The sequence below is a fragment of the Lampris incognitus genome, chromosome 2, assembly GCF_029633865.1.
Source record: "Lampris incognitus isolate fLamInc1 chromosome 2, fLamInc1.hap2, whole genome shotgun sequence".
Lineage (NCBI taxonomy): Eukaryota > Metazoa > Chordata > Actinopteri > Lampriformes > Lampridae > Lampris > Lampris incognitus.
Genome location: NC_079212.1, coordinates 53,332,812 through 53,354,936, shown reverse-complemented (window position 1 = coordinate 53,354,936; position 22,125 = coordinate 53,332,812). Strand labels below are relative to the sequence as shown.

The following is a 22,125-nucleotide window of genomic DNA, read 5'->3' as shown; positions in this document are numbered from 1 at the left end:
CGGGATCCAGTTCCCGGCGGTGCTTCGTATCACTTCATCGTCCGGCCAAGAAAAGCGGTTCGAAGACCCATCTAAGGCGATGGGTTATATCAGGGAGAGTCTAAAGCCTCAGGACAATGTATAGTTGGATGTTGATAAACTCCAATATATTTGTGGCTAACTGGTATTGGCGGCTAATTGATATTAGCTGCTAAGTGCCAACAGCTAGCGGAAGTAACTAGCTAAGACACCAAGACAACAGGGTAACGTTATGGTTTAACTTTATCTATTTACTTTAACTTTTGTAATTTGAGACTCACAGATAATGTTACATTTTTCATTTAATAAGAATGTCTCATACCTGCTGCCCATTTAAAAAAGCTATTTTTCTGTCTTATTATTATCGTGTGTGTGCATGTATATGTGTGTATGGATGCTAATTATTATGAGACCCGTAACAGTGCTTTGGTGACGACTGCTAGGGCGACACCCAGGTCAGTGTCACTTACCTACAAAGGAACTGTATTATAACTGCTGTTATATGGGTGTAGATATATTTTCCTTCCTTTTCTTTTTTTTAATTTTAATTTTTAAATTTTTTTTTAATATGGGTGTTGATACATAGTTCTTAGGTATATGAGTACTTTTTGGATTTAATATAATCTTAACAAGACCACTGTTCGCCCTGGTTGGGGCTTGTTAGAGGGTTTTTATGTGGTTATTTGCCAGGTTATACTAGAAATGGGGGATGCGATCTCTAGGGAATTAGTAGATCAGCATGGGTTCTCAAGGCTCTGTTTTTGTTTTGTAGCTAGTAGGCAGGGACTTTTTCTTTTCTCTTTTCATTTTTAGAAAAAACGTTTGACACTCAGAATACAGGTTATCTTCGTTTTTTGAGCTGGAATATAAAGGGAATTCACAATCCAGTAAAGCGTAGTAGGGTTTTTGTACATTTAAAATCTTTGAGAGCTGATGTCATGTTCTTACAGGAAACCCACCTTCGGTCAAGTGAACACACAAAACTAAAAAAAGCTTGGATAGGACAAATTTTCTGTTCCAGGAATGAGAACAGAACGCGGGGCACGGCCATCTTGATCAGGAAGGGTATCCCATTCGTTCCACTACTGACTATTTCTGACCCCAGGGGAAGGTATGTGATAGTGACGGGTAACCTGTATGGTACACCTGTGGCACTGGCAAATGTATATGGACCAAACTGGGATGACCCACTTTTTTTCTCTAGTTTCATAGCAGCCCTCCCAGACTTAAATAATTACCGAGTAATATTGGGGGGAGATTTTAATTGTGTATTACATCCATATTTGGACAGATCAAACCCAAGACCTAATAGTAAAGTTTCGAAGGCAGGTGCTGTTATCCATTCATTTATGGAATCCTACTCTCTTTTTGATCCCTGGAGAAGAAACAACCCAACTACTAAACAATACTCCTTTTTTTCCCCAGTGCACCATTCTTACTCAAGGATTGATTTTTCTCTCCTGGATAGTAGGGTCCTTCCTATGGTTAGGGGGAGCCAATATAATAGTATTGTTATTTCGGATCATAGTCCTGTACATCTAGATATAGGTTTCATAGACTGCCCTAAACCCCAACGCACCTGGCGATTTGATCCTCTGTTACTGTCCAGGGACTCCTTTAAAAATTTCTCTCCCAGCAGATAGATATCTTTATGGAATTCAACCATACTCCAGATATGCCACTAACTATTGTTTGGGAGGCTCTCAAAGCCTACCTTAGAGGCCAAATAATCTCATACACAGCACATGAGAGAAAGAAACATAAACAACGTCTAACAGAACTGTCCCATAGTATAGCGGAAGTGGACCGTTCATATGCCGATTCCCCAACACCTGAACTTTATAAGAAAAAATTATTATTAAAAACAGAATTCGACAATCTCTCCATTAAACAAACAGAACAATTATTCTTTAAATCAAAACAGACATTTTATGAGCATGGAGAGAAAGCTGGAAAACTATTAGCCCATCAGGTTAGACAGTCCATAGCCGCTAACACTATTTCTGAAATTTGCACAGCAGCTGGGGTAAAGACTGCCGACCCTGACACCATCAATAACCAGTTTAAACAATTTTATATTACCCTTTATAGTTCAAAACCGCCCAGCGACTTGTTGCATATTTCAACTTTTTTAGACGGTCTGACCACACCAAAAATTGCCCTTGAAGACAGAGCACAGATAGACAGAGAGATATCAACAGAGGAAGTGATACAAGCAATTAAATCCATGCAGAGCAACAAAGCACCAGGTCCGGATGGTTTCACAATTGAAATGTATAAAGAATTTGCTACCAAGCTGGCACCAATACTTAACCTGATGTATCAGGAAATTTTTAACCAACAGAAATTGCCCCAAACTATGATGCAGGCAATCATATCAGTGTTACTTAAAAAAGAAAAAGATCCCCTAATGTGTGGCTCCTACCGTCCTGTAAGCTTGTTGAATTGCGACTACAAAATCCTTACAAAAATCTTGGCCACCCATATTGAAACTGTTGTCCCAACTGTTGTTAACCCTGATCAAACTGGTTTTATACCAGGCAGGCAGTCATTCTATAACATGCGCCGCCTATTTAATGTACTGTACACACCACATTCCGTAGAACAGACAGAAGTAGTGATTTCTTTAGATGCTGAGAAGCCATTTGACCGCATCGAATGGCAATATCTATTTGCTGTTCTAGAAAGGTTTGGCTTTGGTTTCACATTCCTAGCATGGGTTAAAATATTGTATTGCTCACCGACAGCTGCAGTGCGGACGAATAATATTATTTCTGATTATTTTTCACTACATAGGGGCTGCAGACAGGGCTGCAGCCTCTCTCCTTACTTGTTCGATTTGGCAATTGAGCCACTCGCTATAGCTCTTAGGGCAGAGGATGGCATTAAAGGTATCTCACGAGGTGGTAAATTGCATAAGGTATCACTTTATGCAGATGACCTGTTGTTATATATATCCAACCCAATAGAATCTATACCAAGACTATTACTTACCCTGGATAACTTTGGTCGCCTGTCAGGTTATAAGATAAACTATTCAAAGAGCTTGCTTTTTCCGATTAACCACACTGATAGAGACTACTCTAGCTTTCCATTCAAACTTGAACATAATGTATTTACATATTTAGGAATCAAAGTCACTCATACAATGGGGAGGTTATATAACCATAACTTTAAAACACTAATAGAACGAACAAAACAAGATTTTAAAAAGTGGTCAACGCTACCAATTTCATTAGCGGGCCGCATTAATATAGTTAAAATGACAGTCTTACCCAGATTTCTCTATCTTTTTCAAATGATTCCCATATTCATACCTAAGACAACTTTTCAACAATTAGATAGATTAATTTCATCATTCATCTGGAACAATTCAAACCCCAGGATGAAGAAAATATACTTGGAGGTCCCTAAGGAGACAGGGGGATTAGGTTTGCCTAACTTTATTTGTTATTACTGGGCTGCGAACATTGTAAAACTTTTACATTGGGCATTTACATATGAGAATCAACAGGGTACAGATTGGGTTCACATGGAACTCTTATCCAATCCTTTACCGATATTCACCTCTCCACTACCACATAATCGTAACATACAAATAACAAACCCAGTGGTTAAAGCTTCACTTAGGATATGGCTCCAGTTTAGGAGGCATTTTGGATTAAAGCATGCTAGCGGTCTTTTTCCAGTAGCAAATAATCAATTCTTCTTGCCATCTGTGTTAGATAACACATTTCAACTTTGGCATAGAAATGGACTGGTGTTTTTCTGTGATCTATTTAAAGATGGAATGTTCGCCTCATTTGAAACACTTACCAAAGACCATAACATACCCAGATCCCATTTTTTTAGATACCTTCAAATCCGTAGTTTTGCCAAGAAAGTGTTTCCCTCATTTCCGTATCTGCCAACCAGGAGCCAATTAGATGTTATTCTAGAGAAGGATCCCTTTGGGAAAAAACGGGTCTCTATAATTTACACACTGATACAGGGATTGAAACAGATATCCTGGGACAAAACAAAAACTGCATGGGAGAGAGATTTGGGTGTAGAGCTTTCTGAAGAGGCATGGCGGAACAGCTTAACTCGTATTCATACGTCTTCATTGTGTATACGACATGGGTTAATTCAGTTTAAGGTGCTTCACCGTCTTCACTACTCGGGGGACAAGCTTGCCAGAATCTTTCCCACCACAGACCCTAGCTGTCCGAGGTGCAGTCATAGTCCAGCCTCGGTGGGACACATGTTCTGGGCATGCCCCTCCCTCAACAGTTATTGGGGACAGATATTTAATGTATTCTCACATATCTGTAAACAGACCATAAACCCCGATTTTCACACAGCCGTCTTTGGCATACCAACCCCCTAACTGTAAGGTCACAACTTTGCAGGCAAATGCTCTAGCATTTGCCTCATTACTAGCACGCAGACTTATCCTATTTAACTGGAAGTCAAATAAAGCGCCATCATTTTTGCAGTGGTTGAGGGAGGTGCTGTCCTTTCTACCTTTAGAAAAGCTCCGATATAAAATATGTAAAACCCGCAAAAACTTTACTTTGACCTGGAGTCCTTTCATAGACTTTATTGAAGGGTTTCCCTTTTATTGAATGTACTTTTTATTTACCTGGTTGTAACGAAAATACTTATAGATATATGTGTACAACTTTATATTGTCTTCAAAAATATGGTTATTATGTGGAATTGGAATAAGAAATCCCTGCGTAGTCCTTTTTTTTTTTTTTTTTTTTGAGCCTTGGGGGGGAGGGGGGATTCCTGCATGTTTATTTTTGTTGTTGTTGTTGTTCGTGTGCTTTGTATACCTGTTCCAAAAAAACTTGAAAATTGGAAAATAAAGTTTATAAAAAAAAACAGGAACCAACCATTTTTCCATTATGGTGAATTCTGAGGGGACGCACGTAGCAGCCTCTATGGACATAATTCGCCATAATCGGTCGCTCTAAGAAAGTGTTTCTGGGTTGACAGGGAGAAGCTAGGACTAGGATTGTTGGAGCAGTGCCATGTTGTGCTCGCTGTGATTTTTGTACTGTAAAATAAATGGCACACGCGTTCGTGTAGTCAATGAGAGACATTGTCCGTCTCTACTTTCCTGCAATTTCTACAAAAATTCAAAAACAGTAACCAACCATCTTGCGGAGTGGGCATTAACTTTGTTTCCCCTTCATTTTCACTGGAACAATCAGTGAAACTTGACTTAAATAGAGTCAAGGCAAGCAAGAGAAAACGTCCCTACCCTGTTCGCTGTCACGCACAACTGGTTAGGACAGATTAAATTTACCATTTCCTTATGAGGCCAGAAAGAAAGATGTATATTACTAATAATATATGTATGCCCTCGTGTATTATTCTCACCCCAAATTGCCATTAAAACAGTATCAACTGCAGAAAAAAAGCCTTTTCACTAGACCGAAGCTTTAAGTACTGAAAGTCGCTGGCACACACTATCATTGGGATTTTAATGGTTGGAGATATAATATAAAATATAATATATAAACCAGAGAAAGTTGGTTCATGACTGTAAACTGACTGGCTCATCTTTACTCTCCTCTCCCCTAAAAAGAAAGACAAAAAGATAGAAAAATTATCATGGAAAAGAGGAAGAATGCGGGAAGAATACGTTCTTTGTTGCTGTCCTTCATCACAGCCTGGAGCGAATGACAGTATTGGCTTCATCAAGTGCAGTTGAGACAAAAGCAGTCAGATAAACAGAACCAGACAGATAAGATCTGCTTGTGTGCTAAACACTTCATCAAGAGCTTCCTCTCTCTCCTCCCCCTTCCCTCACTTCCTTCAGGACTCTTTCTTAATGGTGGAAAAGCCAAAAAGACAATCAGTGGATATTTTTCTCTGTTGTGAGGCTTGATTAACCTTTTGACTGTCCTCCTCACACATCCTGCTGCCCTCAGTTCTCTGTCCTCCTCACACATCTGACTGCCTTCAGTTCTCTGTCCTCCTCACACATCCTGCTGCCCTCAGTTCTCTGTCCTCCTCACACATCCTGCTGCCTTCAGTTCTCTGTCCTCCTCACACATCCTGCTGCCTTCAGTTCTCTGTCCTCCTCACACATCCTGCTGCCTTCAGTTCTCTGTCCTCCTCACACATCCTGCTGCCCTCAGTTCTCTGTCCTCCTCACACATCTGACTGCCCTCAGTTCTCTGTCCTCCTCACACATCTGACTGCCTTCAGTTCTCTGTCCTCCTCACACATCCTGCTGCCCTCAGTTCTCTGTCCTCCTCACACATCCTCCTGCCTTCAGTTCTGTGTCCTCCTCACAATCCTGCTGCCTTCTGTTCTCTGTCCTCCTCACACATCTGACTGTCTTCAGTTCTCTGTCCTCCTCACACACCCTACTGCCTTCAGTTCTCTGTCCTCCTCACACATCGGACTGTCTTCAGTTCTCTGTCCTCCTCACACATCCTACTGCCTTCAGTTCTCTGTCCTCCTCACAACAAATCCCTCTGCCTTCAGTTCTCTGTCCTTCTCACAACAAATCCTACTGCCTTCAGTTCTCTGTCCTCCTCACACATCCTACTGCCTTCAGTTCTCTGTCCTCCTCACACATCCTACTGCCTTCAGTTCTCTGTCCTCCTCACACATCCTACTGCCCTCAGTTCTCTGTCCTCCTCACACATCCCTCTGCCTTCAGTTCTCTGTCCTCCCCACACATCCCTCTGCCTTCAGTTCTCTGTCCTCCTAACACATCCTGCTGCCTTCAGTTCTCAGTCCTCCTCACACATCCTGCTGCCTTCAGTTCTCTGTCCTTCTCACACATCCTACTGCCTTCAGTTCTCTGTCCTCCCCACACATCCTTCTGCCTTCAGTTCTCTGTCCTCCTCACACATCCTACTGCCTTCATTTCTCTGTCCTCCTCACACATCTGACTGCCTTCAGTTCTCTGTCCTCCTCACACATCCGACTGCCTTCAGTTCTCTGTCCTTCTCACATATCCTACTGCCTTCAGTTCTCTGTCCTCCTCACACATCTGACTGCCTTCAGTTCTCTGTCCTCCCCACACATCCTACTGCCTTCAGTTCTCTGTCCTTCTCACAAAAAATCCTACTGCCTTCAGGTCTCTGTCCTCCTCACACATCCGACTGCCTTCAGTTCTCTGTCCTCCTAACACATCCTACCGCCTTCAGTTCTCTGTCCTCCTAACACATTCTACCGCCTTCAGTTCTCTGTCCTCCTAACACATCCTACTGCCTTCAGTTCTCTGTCCTTCTCACAACAAATCCTACTGCCTTCAGTTCTCTGTCCTCCTCACACATCCGACTGCCTTCATTTCTGTCCTCCTCACACATCGGACTGCCTTCAGTTCTCTGTCCTCCTCACACATCCGACTGCCTTCAGTTCTCTGTCCTCCTCACACATCCTACTGCCTTCAGTTCTCTGTCCTCCTCACACATCCTACTGCCCTCAGTTCTCTGTCCTCCCCACACATCCTACTGCCCTCAGTTCTCTGTCCTCATCACACATCCCTCTGCCTTCAGTTCTCTGTCCTCCTCACACATCCTACTGCCTTCAGTTCTCTGTCCTCACACATCCTACTGCCTTCAGTTCTCTGTCCTCACACATCCTACTGCCTTCAGTTCTCTGTCCTCACACATCTTACTGCCTTCATTTGAATGGTGGTGACTTGTTTCAAAAGGCATAATCAGGAATCAGGAATAATTTACTGTCATACTTGCATACACAAAGAAACGAAATTTCGTTTCACCCAGCCCACAGCAGTGCAACTCAAAAGATAAAAACACATATCCAACATTTCCAAAAATGACACCACCAAAAACATACAAAAACAGAAAGAACAAAGAAAAAAGTCAATATAATTTAATATTATATATGTATAATCTACTACTACTACTACTACTTTCGGCTGCTCCCGTTAGGGGTCGCCACAGCGGATCATCCGTTTCCATTTCTTCCTATCTTCTGCGTCTTCCTCTGTCACACCAGCCACCTGCATGTCTTCCCTCACCACATCCATAAACCTCCTTTTTGGCCTTCCTCTTCTCCTCTTCCCTGGCAGCTCCATATTCAGCAAATATTATATATGTATAATATATATACCATAACATAATGAATTAATAATATAATAAATAATTTTAATACTATATATATATATATTCAGAAAATAGGCCCTGTGATGCCCTGGCGGCCTGTCCAGGGTGTCTCCCCGCCTGCCGCCCGATGACTGCTGGGATAGGCTCCAGCATCCCCGTGACCCTGAGAGCAGGATAAGCGGTTTTGATAATATATATATATATATATATATTTAGATTTAGATTTAGATTTTGCAAAGCAAGAGAGGCAAGATGTAGATGGCTTGGACATGTGTGGAGGAGAGATGCTGGGTATATTGGGAGAAGGATGCTGAATATGGAGCTGCCAGGGGAGAGGAGAAGAGAAAGACCAACGAGGAGGTTTATGGATGTGGTGAGAGAGGACATGCAGGTGGCTGGTGTGACAGAGGAAGACGCAGAAGACGGGAAGAAATGGAAACGGATGAGCCGCTGTGGCGACCCCTAATGGGAGCAGCCAAAAGTAGTAGTAGATATATAGATTTAGATATATAGATATAAAGAATTAAGGATTTCTATACATTATATTACAACGTAGTGTGTGACATTTCCCTGAGGAGTCATTTTTAAGTAAGTTTTCTCTTGTTTGAAATAGTTTCTGTGATCTTGTAAACCCTGCTGTAGAGAGGGTTGAGTGCCAGGCGATGCCACACAAGGTTTGAGGGCCCTAAGCCTCCAGCAGACGGAGAGGAAAGTGAGTAAAACATGACGTCTGACTGTAAAGAGCCCTGACACACACAACACCCCTTGCATTCCATGGCCATAACTTTACAAACATTACACTCTTCCTCACATACTCTCTTCTTCCATAGTTTCTGTATCATTCCTCTTAGTTTTTCCTTCTCAGTCTTGTTCTCCACACTGCTGGTTACAAGAGCAGCTTAAACAAAGCCTTTTTTCTTCCCACTTTAACACCGTGCCTCCCCACCTAACTTTCTGCCAGGCATTCCTGAGTCAATCCTAGCTTTCCAAAATGTTAAGAATGAGAATAAAGGAGAGAGGGGTACAATGAACACTGCTGCATGTAGAGTCTTGTCTCGCTACTCTCACATCCCAGAGTCTTCAGGGCACTGGTTGCATAAACAAGATGGAATCAGAAGTGGCTCTGTTAATTACAGAGCTGCACCACAGCAAGTCTCAATGCTCTTTCTCAACAACACTGAAGAAACAGACAAATCAGCAGGACAGTGTCATCCATAAACAAACATCTACTACATCTGGTAGTTGTACCGTCAGGTCAGGGGCAGTCCTAGGATATCACTGAGTACTGGTCACTGCTGGGGGGTATGGCAGCCACAGTTAAATGTCTATCCAGAACTACTGACAGCCTATAACATGGACAACTGCGCATAAAATAAAATAAGGAAACAATACCTTTTCAAATTAAGTTATTCATCAGAAGAATGTTCAGCTTTTGAAAATAATATTTTTGTCTGACTTTTTACTTATGATTGTTAAATGGCATTTTTATCAGCAATGACATATTAGTAATTTCACCTCATTAATGTCTTTATTTCTAGCAGCACTAACACCAACCAGCTCCAGAGCCACACAATGTCTTTATCCCTGGTGTTGCCCACCCTCCTGGACCCGAGTGCTCACCTGTCCGAGACCGTTAAGTGCTTTGAGTGGTTGTTGCAGCTGGAAAAGCGCCATATAAAATGCAACTTGATTGACTGATTGATTGATTGATTGGCTGGTTGGTTGATTTATTGATTGATTTGCAGTGTGTAACTAAAACATCTATGAAACAATTTAGTGTAAGGCATTACTGTTTAAATTTCTGTAATCATGTAACAGTTACTGACATTATTACGACACTTATTACACACAGGATCTCAACAAAGTTATTCCATGGGGTGTATTTAAATCTTATTCAATATCCATCAACAAATACTGTTTCGACATAAACCCCTCCTTTGCCTTGTTAATATTTGCATGCATACTCAATGTCAACATTGGGAGAAGAAGAGTGCTGCACAAGCATGTTGAGACGAAAGTTTGTGGTGGTAGGAAATGGCTGTTTCGATAGAGGTACATGATCTCATTTTGAATTTATTGTGTGCAAATACAATAATACTACCATGAAATGTAGGTCATCTAGAGGTCAGACACACCTGACCACCACTGTAAAGTCAATTAATTATCTCTCCAAACACTTGATAAGATAACTTGTATGAACCTCGGAGTGACAGATCCCCGTTCCCATTCCCCAACTGATGGAGGGACCTGGAATGCTCCGATCCCTGCATAACAATCCCTGCATAACAATCTCTGCATAACAATCCCTGCATAGCAATCCCTGCATAACAGTCCCTACATAGCAATCTCTGCATAGCAGTCCCTGCATAGCAATCTCTGCATAGCAATCCCTGAATAACATTCCCTGCATAACAATCCCTGTGTAACAATCCCTGCATAACAATCCCTGCAGAACAATCCCTTATAACAATCCCTTTATAACATTCCCTGCAGAACAATCCTTGTATAACAATCCCTGCAGAACAATCCCTGAATAACAATCCCTGTATAACAATCCCTTTATAAGATTCCCTGCAGAACAATCCCTGTATCACAATCCCTGTATCACAATCCCTGAATAACAATCACTGTATAACAATCCCTGCAGAACAAACCCTGTATAACAATCCCTTTATAAGATTCCCTGCAGAACAACCCCTGTATAACAATCCCTGCAGAACAATCCCTGTATAACAATCCCTGTATAACAATCCCTGCATAGCAATCCCTGTATAACAATCCCTGCAGAACAATCCCTGTATAAAAATCCCTGCAGAACAATCCCTGTATAACAATCCCTGCATAGCAATCCCTGTATAACAATCCCTGCAGAGCAATCCCTGCAGAACAATCCCTCTATAACAATCCCTGCATAACAATCCCTGGATAGCAATCCCTGTATAACAATCCCTGTATAACAATCCCTGCAGAACAATCCCTGAAGAAAAGACGGAGCGTGGAGCTTGATTCTCATTGAGGAATGTGGCAGGCAACAGGGAGAAGTTACTAGGCATGAAAACAGAGCAGGCCTACCTCGTGTGAAAATGCTCCCGTGGAATCCCCTTTTTTCAGAAATACACTAAACAAGATTTCCCGATCGTCAGAAAGGTGTTGTCATCACACAATAACGCTATTTTAGTTATTTGGATAAATGGAAAAATGCTGACATGTATGTAATACTGGGCGAGCCACATTACTAAATGAACACATAAATAGATAATGAATAAACAAATGAATAAAAATGTAAATCTACGTTGCACAATAAGTGTTTTTTTTTATTCTGTTTGATTTCACTTTTGTTTTGGGAAAAAAATGCCATTTTTAAGACCTGTTACTTATCTTGACCATAACCAGTGAAGCGGTTTGAAGGGGGGGGGAAAGTAATTTTCCGCGACTAAACTTTAAAGTTCTAAAATGCCATCAAAATACCATAATACCATGCATTTTAGCCAACATTTACAAACGTTCTGAATGTAAACATGATCAATCTTCCTCCACCGGTCTAACGTTATTTTGTAGTAACATATAGTAGTATTATTTTGTACTAACAAATAGTAGTAGTATTTTTAGTAACATACAGTAATATTATTTTGTACTAACAAATAGGAGTAGTATTTCGTAGTAACATATAGTAGTATTATTTTGTAGTAACAAATAGGAGTAGTATTTCGTAGTAACATATAGGAGTAGTATTTTGTAGTAACATATAGTAGTATGATTTTGTAGTAACATACAGTAGCATTATTTTGCAGCAATATATAGTAGTATTATTTTCTAGTAACATATAGTTGTATTATTTTGTAGTAACATATAGTAGTATGATTTTGTAGTAACATACAGTAGTATTATTTTGTACTAATAAATAATAGTAGTATTTTGTAGTAACATGTAATAGTATGATTTGTAGTAACATGTAGTAGTAGTATTTTGTAGTAACATGTAGTAGTATGATTTTGTAGTAACATGTATTATTATTTTGTAGTAACATGTAATAGTATGATTTTGTAGTAACATGTAGTAGTATAATTTTGTAGAAACATGTAATAATATGATTTTGTAGCAACATGTAGTAGTATGATTTTGTAGTAACATGTAGTAGTCACAAGATGGTGGATGGTTCGCTGTCCCAAAGCCTTTTCTTTTCCATTGGATAAAACAGTCACCACAATGATCTGACTGACTCAGGGACATGCCACTGATTGACTTTTTTTCAGACAAGTTAAATGCAATATTTTCATAGTACTCGTATGAATTCTGAAGTAGTAATTTACTTACATGGAATCTATTGCTAATTATATATGAATTGTTGTGAGTCTCACTCATCGGTTTTGTTAGCAACACTGTAAGTAAATTCATATTCAGATTCATAGGAGTGCTTCCATGGGGTATCATTTAACTCATTGAACAAGACAGGTAGGTGACATCATCTTGTGTGAATTACATACATTTTGTTTCTTCACATGGGAAAATGAAAGGGGGAGTTTGTTTGGCATGTGACCCATATTCCATCTTGTGCTAGCGTTGTCTGAAAAAGTGGTGACATGGCTGCACTGCTCTGGAACATGTCCAGTAACTCCTGCAGGCTCTCCAGTTCTGTTAGCACTCCCTGCAAACTGGAAAACGGTGGTGTGCACAATGGATTATTGTCATCATCATAATTACAATGCCAAGTTCGAGTCTAGGACTTCATGCTAAGGTGCGAGACAATGCAGTACATGTTCTTCCAGCTGAGTACCCGCAGCGCTTTCAAAGCCGTATTAGTTCTTAATAAAATAAAATGTTTTTAATTCTCAATACATCTGCAAAAGTTGATGGACTCTCCTTTTTTAATGAACTTGGATCCAAAATGTTGTTCGAGCTGCAGCACCGCCACGCTGGAGCACAGCAACGTCTCTTGAAGCCCAAAGGCAGAATACAGGAAGTGATACGTTTTTAAGTTACTGTGATCACAAATTTTTATTCTCTCTTTAAAGCAACACAAAATACATGTTGACAAGATAAACTATAACCTCAAAATGACAAAAGTGTCTAACTTATTTTTGACAAAAATTAAAGTTACTGCCTTTGCTTTGATTTTCCTGTTCCCTGCTTTTTGATGCGCTAAAGCCCACCGAAATGCACTCTTGACTTTGATATGATGACCATATGGTGCTTTATGATGCCATTTGGCAAAATACACATTTGTCTGCTAAATGCTGACTCTTATTATTTGCTTTGGATGCTTTACTAAAATAGAAGCATCTGCCTAGTGAATCCATGATTGCTGGCAATTTCTGCTCCCCATAGTCAGTGGTTGGGCTATTTCTGGTGGATGGGGGTGCAGCGCTGGCCGGCGGGTTCCAGACCCTAGTGCAGATCCGCCAGTTACAATTTTACATCATTGCCTCCAGTGCCAACCAGTCTCCGAATGAAGGATGCAGATGGCTGGAGTGAGTAATATACCAATGGCCTCAAAATGTGAAGCGATGCACTGCCTGGATGTTTGGTACTTTGCTTACATCACAAAAAATGCATTCTCTAAAGCCAAAATCCTGGCAACAGAACAAGTTGCTCTACAGCACCCCAACTTCGCCTTGGGATGCCCCCTGTCACGGCATTTCATCAGAAAGGCTTAAAAACTCCATAACTCTAATATAGAGAAGCATGCGCTCACCAAATATCTGGTGTAGCCGACCCTCCTTTACTGTGACATGGCACACCACTGCCCCTCGAGGAACCTATATCTTGCCCAGCTGATGCTTGATGAACTGCCACAGCATGCTATGCAGAAGCTCTACTTGACCTCTGACAACAACTACTTAAAGCTGATCATACAGCACAACTTCAACCAGGAAGAGTTGCTAAGGATACACAGTTCCCTACAGACTCCAGCGGACAGCTGAGACGTGATGGTGGAGGAGGAGATTGATGAGGACATACATATCTCATGATACCTTTAGGGGAGTCAGCTGTGTAACTATACTTGTACGAGCTGGAGAACATGAAGAGATATTATGTGAGATGGAGCTACAGCATAGTAGCTACTGGCAACAACAGGTTTTCCTGCTCAAGAAACAGCTACAACCGTGGCTCATAGTGACTGATGGTGTGTTGCCATGAACTTTATCCAGAGCAGTTTCTGTTGATGATCAAGAACGTCCAGGGAGAGTGTAAGTGAGTGTAACAAACCATGACAGCTTTGGTCCACATTTGGATAGTTGAGTTTTGGAGACTTTGAAGAAAAGGCAACATGAGCCAGCAGTTTGAAGAGGGCGGATGACTGTCAAGTTAGTACAACATAACGTTAGCTAAGGCGGATGACTGTCAGGTTAGGTACAACATAACGTTAGCTAAGGCGGACGACTGTCAGGTTAGGTACAACATGAGGTTAGCTAAGGCGCATGACTGTCAGGTTAGGTACAACATGACATTAGCTAAGGCGCATGACTGTCAGGTTAGGTACAACATAACGTTAGCTAAGGCGCATGACTGTCAGGTTAGGTACAACATGACGTTAGCTAGGCGGATGACTGTCAGGCTAGGTACAACATGATGTTAGCTAAGGCGCATGACTGTCAGGTTAGGTACAACATGACGTTAGCTAAGGCGGATGACTGTCAGGTTAGGTACAACATGACGTTAGCTAAGGTGGATGACTGTCAGGTTAGGTACAACATGACGTTAGCTAAGGTGGATGACTGTCAGGTTAGGTACAACATGACGTTAGCTAAGGCGGATGACTGTCAGGTTAGGTACAACATGACGTTAGCTAAGGCGGATGACTGTCAGGTTAGGTACAACATGACGTTAGCTAAGGCGGATGACTATCAGGTTAGGTACAACATGACGTTAGCTAAGGCGGATGTCTGTCAGGTTAGGTACAACATTGTTACCTAATGTCACATACAGCTTTTTTTTCCTTTTCATGTCTTTTTATTGTATCATTAACTTACTAATTATGCCTCATAGTTAATATCGATCAAAAATAGAATTAGTTTGTAATATAACATTTTCATCAATTATTAGCTCATTGTAAAAACACAAGTAGCGGGGTGGTGTCTGGCTCTGGGGATAGGATCTCAGATATTTAGCATTCCCAATGAATTGTGGGTTTCGTAGAAACGGCTGAATACAATAGAACCGTCTGTTAGCAGAAAAAAATGTACTTTCTCAACCAATACTAGCTGTTTGATTTTTATTTTTTGTTTTTGTTGCTTCTTTACATTCAAATAATGGGCGGCACAGTGGCGCAGTGGTTAGCGCGGTCGCCTCACAGCAAGAAGGTTCTGGGTTCGAGCCCCGGGGTAGTCCAGCCTTGGGGGTCGTCCCGGGTCGTCCTCTGTGTGGAGTTTGCATGTTCTCCCCATGTCTGCGTGGGTTTCCTCCGGGGGTCCGGTTTCCTCCCACAGTCCAAAGACGTGTAGGTCAGGTGAATCGGCCGTACTAAACTGTCCCTAGGTGTGATGTGTGTGTGTGTGTGTGTGTGTGTGTGTGTGTGTGTGTGTGTGTGTGTGTGTGTGTGTGTGTGTGTGTGTGTGTGTGTATATATATGTTGGCCCTGTGTGATAGTCTGGCGGCCTGTCCAGGGTGTCTCCCAGCCTGCCGCCCAATGACTGCTGGGATAGGCTCCAGCATCCCTGAGAGCAGGATAAGCAGTTCGGAAAATGGATGGATGGATGGATGGACATTCAAATAATATTCAAGATCGACATAACATTCACAATAATGGCAGGAATTTTCCCTTTAAGCGCTGGAATCACCTACTTGCCAGGTTTCTTTTGAGGAAAGTACATTGAGTGTCAAGATTACAACTGTGGTACTGACTGCCCTAGAAATCTGAAGGGGTACACCGTGCCTGCTAGGTGCTACATTCACATCCTGAACAGCTGCCAGCATTGTCACATACAGAGGCGCCTCTACAAATGAATACACGGGCTGGCAAAAGGGCAGCAGGACACATTACACGGTGCCAGCGGCCTCAACCCTCCAAGAGCAATCTCAGGGGACAATGTTCTGCCGCCCAGAACTGTTGACTAGACTACGGGCTGGGAGAGCCAGTCTGGGCGATCTGTTGCCGTACGTTTATCGTTTATATAAAAGACGTGACCCACCAGCTCCAGAGTAAATACCAGTTGGACTGACAAATTTCTAGCATGGAAAGTGGTAAAGATGACAACGTCATTAATTGGAAAGATTGGAAAGTAAGCCAGTGTAACAAGCTGGGCCCTTATCAAGGGACAATCAGGGTATGAAAAACAACTTCAACCATTCCTTAACATTCCAAGCCTCACTACCTGTTCACTGAAAAAGGCAACTGGATATTCAGTACTAAGTGAAAATGATATCAAAAAGATTATTTATACCGGGGTGTTGGCGGGGGTGCTTTTTTTCCCTGTGCATTAAGCATATGTTCTGTAGTTATGAATAAAAATCCCTTAAAGTAAATTAAAAAAAAATTGGAGCGATACGTGAGCCTCAGGGAAGCGTTCTTTCACATGATGAGATTATGATGGAAAATAACTATCTGAATACAATAACAAATTATAGGTCCACGAAGCAATGAGTTTCCTCCATAGGGTGTCTGGGCTCAGCCTCAGAGAGAGCCGCTGCTCCTTCGTGTCGAAAGGAGCCAGTTGAGGTGGTTCGGGCGTCTGATCAGGATGCCTCCTGGGCACCTTCCTTTGGAGGTTTACCGGGCATGTCAAACTGAGAGGAGACCCCGGGGTAGACTCAGAACTCGCTGGAGGGCGCTGCTGGGGAGAGGGACGTCTGGAGTGCCCTACTTAGCTTGCTGCCACCACGACCCGACCGGGAAGAAGCAGCTGATGATGTGGCTGATGATGAATGAATGAAAAAAAAGGTCCACTAAGCAATTTCCCCAATGGCTTCTCCCTGAAGGTCGTCCCTTGCCCTCTAAAACAGCTGATATGATACTGTTCTTCTACTCTTGCTGGCACCCACTGGCTTAGGTCCAGCTCTCTCCCGGATGGGGTAACTCATCTAGTAAACTATCCATTCCAACTCAGAGTGACCTGCCAAAGCCAACTCATGACAAAAGGCAGTTGGTAATGACATGAGCTGACAGAAAAAATGCTCAGCTCAGTTAGTTATCCGTACAACCGCAAACACACAACTTCGGCGTCACTTGAAAATCCTGTCTTTTTTCAGAGCTTTCCATCTTGAGAAGGCCACAGCAATATCCACCCTCGTTTTCTGCTGTCGTTGGTGTCGAAGTGTTGTTCTTTTGTCGTTTTTTTTTTTTCTTCTCTCTTTTCAGGTCTAATTGGTTCAGGTGTCTGCTGGTAAAGTATATCGATAATCCTCCATGCTTGACTCGCTAGCCACTCACTGCACTGAGCAGACAAAGGCCTTCTATAAACAGCAGCAGCTTTAGCCAATGAGCACAAAGCTCCTCTTCTTGAGTCAGCCATTTTGGTTTCATGGTCTAAACTTGGCGGTGAACATGGTGGCCGTCATAACAGAGACTATGTCGAATAAAATAGCTTATTCTAGGTTATTATAAACCAGTGAAGCATTGTCCATCTTTATCTACTTCATTGTTGGAACCCATAGACAACGGCCAGTATTTCCAGGCTTCCAGTGTAGCTGCTGGCTGCTCTACTTCCTCTTCCTATAAAGACTTCCTCTTCCATGTTTACAGTCAGATTAGCAACTTGAGACACGAGAATGGAGTTGGGAGTTGAGAGACGACGTCTACAACTGGACTGTTTCACAAGTAGCTGACACAAGTTGAACATTTCGCCACACAACACACAAACATTGATACTTTTTGTGGGTGTTTTAGGTCCAGATGACATTTTGCCCAATGCGTTGCACCTCTTTCGCTCCCCACAAGGACTTTTACCAACATATAACCAAAGCACGTTCCTGTTGAAATCATCAGAAACAAATCAGGAACGTACTTTGGTTACATGCCGGTAACAGTCCTTGTGGGGAGCGAAAGAGACGCAACGCATTGGACGAAAGGTCGTCTGGACCTAAAACACCACTCAAACTAAAATGGAAACAGAAACCACAGATTTTATACACGCGTGTGTGTGTGTGTGTGTGTGTATGTATATATATATATATATATATATATATATATATATATAAACACACGATACAGGAAAAAAGTTTTCATGCATAGCAGTACAGGCCTGTTTCATGTGTCTTGCACTCATCAGCTGGTTTCAGAAAAAAACCGCTATAGTTGAGTGGCTGGTCAACTGCGGAGATCTTCAAGTTTCTGGTAACTACCATTACTAAAGACCTGAAGTGAGGGACCAACATCAACCCCATCATCAAAAAGGCCCAGCAGAGGATGTTCTTTAAGCGGTAATTGGGGAAATTTGGTCTGCCACAGTAGCTGTTGAGCCAGTTCTACACCACATTTATTGAATCTGTCCTGTGCACATCCATCACGGTCTGGTTCAGAGCAGCAACAAAACAGAATAGGAACAGACTACAGCCAACAGTAAGAACAGCAGAAAAAACAGCTATGGCTATAGCTGTCATTACTGAGCTATTTAACTTCCCAGTGCTACAGTTTTTCCTAGCTGGATGGTGTACTCAGTGTGCTACAGTGTTTTCCTAGCTGGATGATGTACTCAGTGTGCTACAGTGTTTTCCTAGCTGGATGATGTACTCAGTGTGCTACAGTGTTTTCCTAGCTGGGTGATATACTCAGTGTGCTACAGCACTTTCCTAGCTGGATGATGTACTCAGTGTGCTACAGTGTTTTCCTAGCTGGATGGTGTACTCAGTGTGCTACAGTGTTCTCCTAGCTGGATAGTGTACTCAGTGTGCTACAGTGTTTTCCTTGCTGGATGGTGTACTCAGTGTGCTCCTAGCTGGATGGTGTACTCAGTGTGCTACAGTGTTTTCCTAGCTGGATGATGTACTCAGTGTGCTACAGTGTTTTCCTAGCTGGATGGTGTACTCAGTGTGCTACAGTGTTCTCCTAGCTGGATGGTGTACTCAGTGTGCTACAGTGTTTTCCTTGCTGGATGGTGTACTCAGTGTGCTCCTAGCTGGATGGTGTACTCAGTGTGCTACAGTGTTTTCCTAGCTGGATGGTGTACTCAGTGTGCTACACTGTTTTCCTAGCTGGATGATGTACTCAGTGTGCTACAGTGTTTTCCTAGCTGGATGGTGTACTCAGTGTGCTACAGGGTTTTCCTAGCTGGATGATGTACTCAGTGTGCTACAGTGTTTTCCTAGCTGGATGATGTACTCAGTGTGCTACAGTGTTTTCCTAGCTGGATGATGTACTCGGTGTGCTACAGTGTTTTCCTAGCTGGATGATGTACTCAGTGTGCTATAGTGTTTTCCTAGCTGGATGATGTACTCAGTGTGCTACAGTACTTTCCTAGCTGGATGATGTACTCAGTGTGCTGGCTACAGCAAGTGTTCCATCGCGGCTGATGGTGGGACATAAAGGAACTTCATTATTAAGTCCGGAAAGCCAGCATCACTGAAGCACAGAATAGTCATCTAGAGTGTAATTTCTTAATTAGAAAATAATGTATATGATTATAAATGTTTATTTTTGGAGAATATAGATGTACAAAGCTCATGATTTATGTTGTCATCTTATATTCCCTGATGGCACTTTGCTATAGCTGATGGCTAAATCTGTAGCCATATGTTGTCTCATACATAACCAACTATAAGTTGCAAACTCAAGAAACAAGTACACCCCTATGGCAGTGTACATAATCAAAAACGTTGCCATCTCAGCTGATGAGGACAATTTTAGAAGAGCCAGAAACTCAAAGAATGAAAAGCATAATGTAGTGAATTTTAAGTGTTATGCAATTAATTGTAACTGTGCTGTTGGAATTTTAAGTGTGGGGAGATATACAAGAAACAAACTAACATGTGGCTTAAAACAAACACTTGCAAATCATTTTCTTTCAGTAGAAATACTTTGAAACATTTACATTTATACTCTCTTTCAGTTGCAATTACTGTCTTGCAGTTACAAGTCCCAGTTATTTTTTAATACGTTTGAAACAAATTCAATTCCATATTAGTCCTCCTCTGTGAAGGTGTTCCAGTCAGGGAAATCAGCTGGGGTGAAGTCCAGTTGGAATGAAACCTGCATTTACATGGCCCTCCATGGCACACTGTTACCCACCCTTAAGCTAGCTGATGCCACTCTTTGCTAGCATCCAGGAAGCCGTAAGATCCACTTGTATCAAAATTTCAAAAAAAATATTTTAAATGGGTCACAGAGTTGCACTATGGCCTTGGTCCCCATAATGCATCACTGACAACGCGTGTGTTTTAGTTTTTCCTGAAAGAATTTTATAAAGTGGCAAAGGTTTGTTGGAAAGTAGTATTGTTTCTGGCAGATTTGAGAGTGAAGATATTACTGCACATATTTGAGGGCTTCCCCTTGGATAAAATGTGGGTTTTTCACCCATGCCAGTTTGTTTCCTTCAGCACGTCACACTGTTCCAGCTCTGTTCTAGCTTGTCACTGAATGCTCTAGCTTTCTGCAGTGTCAGTATTGGGAATGGTAGTTACTTTGCTATAATACAGTTGACAAAGTTTGACGAGCACTTTACTACTCACAAAATACTTTGCACACAGTGTGTAACGTGTTAGTCCAAGTACAGTGAACAATATGAGGATTCTTAAGAGGAGAGAATTGATGAAGAAGCTACTGTTATTTTGTCAGCAGCTGGCTTCAGTCCACTTGTGACATCTGAAGTAAATACAAACACAGCAGCATTGGAATAATAAAAATAGTTCCTATTAAATGGAACAGTTTGCTCCCTTATGAAGCCACCTTTGGAGAAAGTGGAATACACAGGCTGTACAAGATAGTGGCTGGCACTGTGTAAGGCTGAAGTGATGTCTCTAGAGGTAAGCTGTATTCAGTCATGTCTGAACACAACGGGATCCTGTGGTGTCCTGGACAGGAGCTAACTTGTGAGTATGGGGAATTTAGTCTTGTCATAGCCTTTGTTGACAATGCAAAAAATGTAAATTACACCAAAGTTATCGTTAAACAAATTCATGACAGTGACACCAAATAGTGCCAACAATCAAGACACTTTAACTGTCTGAGACCTTCTTAACTGACACTCTTTGCAGTCCATGTATGGATGTGCACCATTCTTGTTTTTTAAATGTGTTTTCTAGACTCAAAAGAAGTTCTTTACTCCACGAGGAGGGGGGCAAGATGACACAGGCTGAATGTTTTGTGCATTCTTACCTCATGCAATACTAGAATAAGACACAGAAATGGCTTCTTACCTTCCACACAGTGCTCCACATCCTCGAGGTTGCGCAGGGTGATCCTCATCAGACTGGAATTAAGCATCAGCTCGTTCTTGTGCGCTGGCCACATGAAGTCTGGAGCCAGGTTGAGAAAGAATATGCGGGTGTCACCTGTAGCCACCTGGTTGTCGCAGATGCCAGGGTCACCGAAGCCGCCGATCATCACCTTGTTGCCACCATCCAGGAGAATGTTGCTACCGACTTTGGTCTTCCCTTTTAAGTACCGCCACACCCTCACCTTTACCCAGACAAAAACAAAGAAGTAGTATAGGTTTGAGCACTTCACTGAACCCCTGCACAAACATCACATTTCACTTTTAGAGAAAATAACCCCGCTTTCAGGACTTTTGCAGATCATACCAAATTCTGTCACAGCTCAAATTCCCTAAATTTCTAAAGATTTTATTTACAGCCATGAAAGGGCCAAGTACTAATAGTGTTTCTCTCACTGCCTAATGTTGTGGTGGCCATACAGAATATCAGACATGTCTACCACAAAAGGCTTTCAATACATGAAACAATTACACACCAACAATGCTGTCCTATTTGAATTTGCATCTCCTGGCTTTCTAGCACCACATGTCTGTCACACATGGACACTGTGCCGCAGCCCTGCAGCAGCAGCAGCAGCTGGCCACCTCCATCTACCAATGAGACTGATGCTCGTGGTGAATAGAGTTATATGATAAAACAGCTGACATTTTATAAAGCGGTC

At 41.9% G+C, this 22,125-nt stretch overlaps 1 protein-coding gene across 1 annotated transcript in view; it reads right to left on the bottom strand.

Moving 5' to 3' along the window:
- The window catches only part of agrn (agrin), a 556,768-nt gene that overhangs the window by 530,899 nt on the left and 3,744 nt on the right, over window positions 1–22,125 (bottom strand). The window contains exon 2 of the mRNA XM_056300025.1: window positions 21,387–21,648. Within this exon, the coding sequence (XP_056156000.1) occupies window positions 21,387–21,648 (262 nt within the window). The remainder of the gene's footprint in view (window positions 1–21,386; window positions 21,649–22,125) is intronic.